This window comes from Oncorhynchus nerka, linkage group LG15, assembly GCF_034236695.1.
Source record: "Oncorhynchus nerka isolate Pitt River linkage group LG15, Oner_Uvic_2.0, whole genome shotgun sequence".
Lineage (NCBI taxonomy): Eukaryota > Metazoa > Chordata > Actinopteri > Salmoniformes > Salmonidae > Oncorhynchus > Oncorhynchus nerka.
In genome coordinates, this window is record NC_088410.1 from 55,085,925 (window position 1) to 55,093,408 (window position 7,484).

Sequence of the window (7,484 nt, forward strand, 5' to 3'; positions counted from 1 at the left end):
ACTCTGTCACGTCTGTCACATGTGCTCAGTGTGAACCTGCTTTCATCTGTGAAGAGCACAGGGCGCCAGTGGCGAATTTGCCAATCTTGGTGTTCTCTGGCAAATGCCAGAGGTGTTTTGTTTACTAAGATTCATTGATAATCATAAACACGGGATGATATATGATAATCAACAATTGATGACAATAATTATTGTAAGTGAATTGTAAGTGAATTAAGTTGTAGCAGTTCAGTGGTGGTTATGACGAAAGTGTATGAGTGGTGGTAGTGTGGAGTAGTTGTAGTGGTATAGTGGGAGTATTTCAGTGATTGTATTTCACTTTAGATTGTTAAAGAGCTCATTCCTGCTCTTCTATATTTGAAAGAGGAACACTTGAAGCGGCGACTTAAAGAGGGCATACGGATGCTGTTTTGAGGGGCTGGCCATTCAAGATCACACCGGTAGTCATGTGGCGATGATTGTTGTTTGGGGTCTTTAAAGTGTGTCGTCTGCGTTTGATGTGAGTGTGTGTGGACGTGTGTGTGTGTGTGTGCGCGCGCACGTGTGTTTGGCATACGTGTGTGATGTGTGTAAGAGACAGACGTGGCTGCAACCCAATCCCCCTCTCTCTGACTGTCTGCAGCTCAATCCCGGGTCTCTCATGTGTAAACCCTTCGACAACGGGAGACACACTCTTCTCTAATCACAGAGAACACAGGCCCAGACCTGCCCTGGGCAGCCCTGCAAATCACATGTCTTCTTGATATTTGGTCATTTTAGTCATTTCTAATCCTTTAAACTGGTAAGAAAGAAGGAAGAAAGAGTCAAGAACCTGTCCTAATTTTCAATAATGTTATGGCAGGAATGAAGCGATACGTAGCGCAGCTACCTGTTCAGTGTACCACTCTCAAACAGAAACAGCTCAGTAGAATCTGTGTATTAGTCATCCCGATAATATTGTACAGTGTTGATTCAGAGAATGGTTGATAGCAGGCACAGGTAGCAGGTACGGTGCATTTACTGTAAATAATTATTAGTCCAAGATTTAGGAGAAGAGGGGAAAAGTGTGCTTCCTAGAAGGTGGTTCCACCCTTTAAATACCCTTTATTTAGTGGCCTATATCTTCATTCATTTCTATGATTCTGATGTAGACTGTTTAATCACGGCTGGAAGTGGGGGATTAGGGATAGGAAACAGCAAACAATCATTTCCAGGATGCAGCGCTTTGATTCAGCTCTGAAACAGTAACAATTGCTATTACTGCAACTGACATTTAGAGGCAGTTTGAACAGTCCCTTCCTTTGAGAGAATGAACAACAGGTTTTTTAGACAATGCTCACTGCAGTAACAATAGAAGAATGCTGTGAGGTACTTTTTAACCCAGCTTTTCCCAAACTCTGTCCACCCCTCCTTCGTGTTTTTTTTTTGCCCTAGCACTACACAGCTGATTAAAATCATCAACTAATGACCAAGCTTTGATTATTTGAGTCAGCTGTCTGGTGTTAGGGCAAAAACCAAAACATGCACCCTTTGGCGTCCCCAGGACTGAGTTTAGGAAACGCTGGATTAAGCTGTCTAAGAGATCAGTGAAGTCTGACTTGACACAACTTAACGCAGTAAGGTCATGCTTCTCATTGATGTTAAACTATCATTAAACAATCTAATCGCCACTGGGAGTGGGTGTATTTATAAAATACCACACCTGCGATACTTCTTTAAGCCAAAAACAATATCTTCATCTCAGTTGATCTCCCACCCATCTCTTTGTGGGTGGGGCGTCCAGGGGTGAGAGTAGGTAATACCTGGGATCCACCTCCCACCTGACACACTGCTACAGAAGACACCATTACCGACCACACCATCACGGAACACCTGAGAGGAACCACGCCGAGGTCCTCACCCCAGACAGAGAAGGGTCCTGCCTGTCTCCCCCCTGAACACCTGGAGGCCTGGTGCTAAATGTGGAGGACCCTGAGTATCACCTGTTCATCTGAAGGTAAGATGGAGAGAGTAGAATGAAGACATCCGCAATGGAGAAAACACATTTGACTTTCTGGAGTACGTACGATTACATGCAAATACATTCCATGACCTGGGACATGTGACATGTAAATAATGCAGGGTGAAGCCGTATTGCCAGGTCGCAATTGTAAATGAGAACTTGTTCTCAACTTGCCTACCTGGTTAAATAAAGGTGAAATAAATAAATAAAATTTTGTGTGGCCAGTCCACACAGTAAATATCTACAGTAAATATAAATTATTTGTTCAAAATGTTCTGTCATTAGGTTATACCCAATATAAAAACCAATGTAAAATTCAATGGACATCATCGTCTGCATTGTACATGATGCTTTAATATTTAATATGATCTCTTGTGTCTTTGCTAATGTGTAGAGTACAGAGTATAGATCATAGAATATAGATAGTATAGGTAGATCATCTCAAGTCCTATAGATGATATTCGTGCCATTGTACTTATGAATAGTAAGTCATTATAACTATGCATGTATTACTGTGTATATATTCTAGCTAAGTCTGAATACTTTGAATGCAAGGACAAGCTCATCACACATGATTCCTCATCTTTACTTCACTCTGGGGTAGTTTTTCCCCAAGCACTACAAGGACACAGCGTGCCGATGGTGGTGTGTGTGTCTGTGTTTGCGTCTATGGCTCTGGGTGTGTTAATTTTCACTTCAAAAGACATATACAACTGTCAAAGTTATATACAATAACTCTCACCTTCAAATGCTTAAGTGGTTTTGGCAGATGTTCCAAACTGTCTTTGAGAAATCCAACACTGGCTTAAAGAGAGGGGAATTCCTTGTCTCTCTCTCTTTTCTCTATTTTCTCTTCTCTCTTCTCTCTCTATTTCTGCCTCTCTCTTCTTCTGTGCAGCAGCCAGGGATGCAAGTCTCTGTAGAGAGAGAGCGAAGGAGAAGACAAAAAGGAGGGAGGAGGAGAGAGGGATTAGAAGATATTTCAAGATTATTGAGGAAAACTACAGTTCTGCCCACAACGTTAACGCTTTCCTGTTCATTGTTGCTTCTCAGATCAATTGACTTTTGATTAACAAATAAAGTAGAAGTAGGGGAGAGTGGGGTATGTTGAGCCATTTCTTACATTCAGCATCACTACATCAAGCTAAATATAGTATTCCTCCTAACAATGAATATCTACATATATTTCAGGATGTTGTGTATCCCTGGAAATAATCAGAATTCATGTAAACTTAACATTTTTGAAATAGCTTGTCCAAGAAAAGTGATCTCTTGGCACGACTTAGTTAGGGACAGGGTGAATTGAGCCGCCTTGGGGTAAGTGGGCTATGGTGTTCTGTGACAGTGGGGTGATGATGCTAGTAGGTCAAAGGTTAATTCATGGTATTGGGGTGTGGTATACTGTATATTTTAAATGTATGCCCACATTCAGATATAGATCTCTCTGTTCAATATCTCTTCCATTTCTTGACCAGTAATCTGGGACAGGGATGGTGTTTACATCCATCCAATTCGTAGGCAAATTCTCTGCATTTGAGGCTACTAAGCCCATGAAATTGGTCTGCGAGATTCTTGATATGATTAGCGAGCTCTGACTCCATATCATCAGCTAAACTCTTGTGTGTCTCTGCTACTCTCTCATAGCTTCTCTTTCGCACAGATACATGTTTGTTTTCTTTTTTGTCAATGTGCCTCTTCAGTTTCACTATCTAGGGTTCCATCCAATTGGCGACAGATTTTCATGCAACTATTTCCAAAATATGCATTAAAACAATATGAACATTTTCACACCAGATATAAGGCTATAAGCGCATTGCGGATATAAGGCTGTGCATGATGTCGTAGTGCACGTACAAATAACTTTGGCGGTTAAATTTCCATGTACCGAATAAAATAAATACAAGTTAAATGAGTTTAAATGCATCTTCAACTCTACTGATGACTTTGTCACGAAAAATGTTGCTGTTTAAAGCTAATGTGGCCACTCTGGATTGCCAGAGCTGCTACAGAGCTGGTGTAGCCTACATTATGAGATTATTATGGACAAAAGAGCAAGATTGTTTTATTTGTCAAATGGCAGCCAAGATACAATCATTATGTCACCAGAATAAGACCCTCAATATTTATTGGAAAGGAGCATCAAGTTCTTCAGCGTTTTTAGTCATGAATCTTGTTCTGGAGGCAGCTCTACAGAGTGGTCACTAGCTGGCACATAAAATCTGATTTTTAAACCTAACCTTGACCCTAACCTTAACCGCACTGCTAAGCCTAATACCTAACCCTAACCTTAAATCGTTTACGTGACTTTTTACAACAATAGCCAATTTTGACTCTGCAGCTGACCTATCTAAGTGGTAATCGGCTCAGTTCTGCCTCCAGGAAAAGATAACTTGCATAATTAATTTTAGAGACGCAAAAAATCCCACCTTGTCTAGCGTATTTTGTTTTGTCGACATTTGTAAAGTTTCCTGACAATTTTGCTGCGTCCATCAAGCCAGTCGTGGAATGTTTTATCCAACATGTACTTTACTCACATAAAAAGGTTGGATGGAAACCTGGTAATTCAGTCCATTTTTTTCATCCCTTGCTGCTGCTCAAATGGACGTCCTTTTCTCCCTTCCTTGACTGCTCTCTCAAGAATCTCAAGCAGGGCTTCTATACACGGGGCATGATGTTGTTTGCTCTGTAACAATAAAAAGAGATCATATGCATGACACATTGCAGGCATACTATACATATTATTATGCATAAAACGGACAAAATCTAATCATAATTTATATGGGGTATGGTGGCCATTGGCTCACCTTATCCTAAAGCAAACATTTTGACTATATTAGCCCACACAGCTACAACGATGCACTTCATGCTTGATTTAGGACCTCATATTGTAGCTTATAGAGACCCCAGCTGATATATAAAGCAATCTACTTTGGTTTAGATACAAGCATCATGAACCATATAACACAATGAATCATTTAAGTTAAAAAAACTTTTTAACCTAACTTGCTTACCATTTTTGTTCGTGTGGTTTCTTCCTTTACAGACTCCATGAAATGGTGACCTCACCCTAAATATTTGGTCACATGATACATTTTGTGTATGGTTTCCTTGAAACAAGGGGTGGCTCAACTTACCCCCACTCTTCCCTACAACAAAGCCAGATACTAGTCTTGGATTTGCATACTTTCAGTGTGATTGTAAATGTTCTGATTTTCAGGTAACGGTAAAGATCGTCCTTTGGTTTCTTAGCACAAAGTGCAGCTATCTAATCCCTTACTTCTGAAGTGTGTATAGCCTCATTGCTTCTTTAAATACATGCAACAGTCATTATTATCTTCAAAACCTCCTGTGTTTGACTGGGCGGCTCATTTAACTAGGTTCTAACCTTTCATCCGGTCTTAATTCACTTCCACAGATCTACAAGAGGAGAGTGTTTGATGATGAAGCTCCACCTTGTTTCTCCTTCTACTTGAGGCAAACAAGTTCACCAGAAAACTGGATGCCACAAGTGGAGGAAACTCACAACTCGCTGCTCCGATTCCTTATCCATCCATTTGTCTTAAGAGTCTCTCTCTCTGTTCACACCATCACCATGAGTGCTGTCTTCTCCCACCCCTTCGTAGACCAGCGGCCCACCTACCTAAACAGAGGCAGCAGCCTGCCGTATGGTCTGTCTCCCTCTAGTGGCTACTCTGAAAACCGCCCAAACACCCACTCCAACCGCCTCCACTCTGGCTCTGACCCTCTGGCCCACACAGTGCCCTTCCTCCTCTACCCCACCACAATGGACCCTGGAGGCCTCTATGAAGCCTCGTTCCGGGGACCCGGAGGCCCCAATCTCCTCCCCTACCTGTCCCCATTCCACCACGGGCACTTTGGAGTGTACGAGTGCCCCTTCGAGCCAGCGTTCATCCAGAAGCGTAACGAGCGGGAGCGTCAGAGGGTGAAGTGTGTGAACCAGGGCTATGCCAAGCTGAGGGACCACCTGCCCGGGGGTGTCAGTGAGAAGAGGCTCAGTAAAGTGGAGACACTGAGGGCAGCAATTAATTATATTAAATACCTGCAGGGGCTGGTGGAGGGGCAGGGGAAGGGCAGAGATGGGTATGAGGGGGGACAGGTGTGCCACAGCCCCAGTTCTGCCCACTGTAGGACGGAGGACTCGGACCACAGCAATGGGGGGTCACCTCACTCTCTCTCAGACTCCTCCTCTTCCTCTGCGGGGATAGACTGTGAGGAGTCAGCGGGCTCTGGGACCTAGATGATTGTGGTTAGTATAGTTTGTGAGCGAGACTGTGGATAGACATTTGTGGATTGAGGTAGGACTTCCCTCTCTCCAAGGACTGCTCACGAAAACATCAAACCCTGAGCACGAAGACATATAATTTAAGACTTTTCCAGTAGATACTATGTAATGTATTGGCAATGTGTCTTGTTTTTTTGCCACTAAAATGTTTTACCAAACCACTTTCAGATGCTGATTATGTTAAAGATGTCATGAACACTTTAGATTTGAAGATAAACATCTGAAACTCAGAAAGCAATCCCAGCTAGCACATAACATTCTGAGAACAGCTCTATGTTTTTAGAGCTTGGTGAGACCGTGGATGTCCTATGGTTATTTTGCACACAGTCTTCCATCAACTCTTTGGGAATGGTGCATAGTTGTTTGGCTTTGGAATAGTCTCCGCTCATTTCAGGAACCTGATTAAAACAAAATCTTACTATTTCATTACATTAAAAGAAAGTTTCCGAAATGGTCAAACAGGGTTACATCTCATTTCAATTTTGGTAATTATCTTGGAATGTTCTCTAACTGGTTCGACGTTGGGAATGTTCTCAACTAGTTCAGAGAATGTTAAGAAACAATGTTCTTCTGTGGGAATTTCAGTACTTTAGCATAATGTTTCTTACAGGTTTCCTCATGGTTCTATTTAAAGTCACGTTCTCAAATTGTTCCAAGAACGTGAAGAAAACTTTCCATAAAAAAAACACACAAAAACATTTGATGCTGAGAACATACACATTCCATTCTCAGCCTCGACAAAACTCTCTCTATCCACTATCCTGTTAAGTGTGTTCAGGTGTGTTGGCTGTGCCCACTAATTGGCCACACCTGATCTTATTGAGTGCTTTTTTTCCTTTGAAATGTTTGAACAGACTAAAATAAACAGCCTTGTATGCATAAAGAACTACGCATGCTAACTCCATCCTGGTGGCGCAGTAGACTAATTCAATGAATAGAGAAGAGAAGATTATAGGTTTGAATCTCACTAAATAAAAAAATCTATAATAAATATGTTGATTATGTTGAATATGTTGATGCATGATTAATGCCTAAGGAAAGGAATTTCCATGTGTCCTAATTGTGCTTGGATTTCAAGAAGTAAACCCCAAATAAGCTAGCAGTGAAAGTTTTAAGGAAGTTATTAAAAAACCTCAAAATAACCTCTAATTTCAGTTCTCAGAGCGTTAATAAAACCTCCCAGGAAAACGTTCAAGGAAC

General features: G+C 41.6%; 1 protein-coding gene across 1 annotated transcript; it reads left to right on the forward strand.

The window, feature by feature from the left end:
• Positions 1-1,442: 1,442 nt before the first annotated feature.
• LOC115143658 (achaete-scute homolog 5-like) lies at positions 1,443-7,259 on the forward strand. Its single transcript, XM_029684133.2, has 2 exons — positions 1,443-1,975; positions 5,397-7,259. Exon 2 carries the CDS (start codon positions 5,481-5,483, stop codon positions 6,237-6,239), a length of 759 nt encoding a protein of 252 aa, XP_029539993.1. The 5' UTR covers positions 1,443-1,975; positions 5,397-5,480; the 3' UTR covers positions 6,240-7,259.
• Positions 7,260-7,484: the final 225 nt, after the last annotated feature.

What these genes read in the sequence shown, in the direction of transcription:
- LOC115143658 (XM_029684133.2), top strand. Translation starts at nt 5,481, where the DNA reads ATGCCACAAGTGGAGGAAACTCACAACTCGCTGCTCCGATTCCTTATC.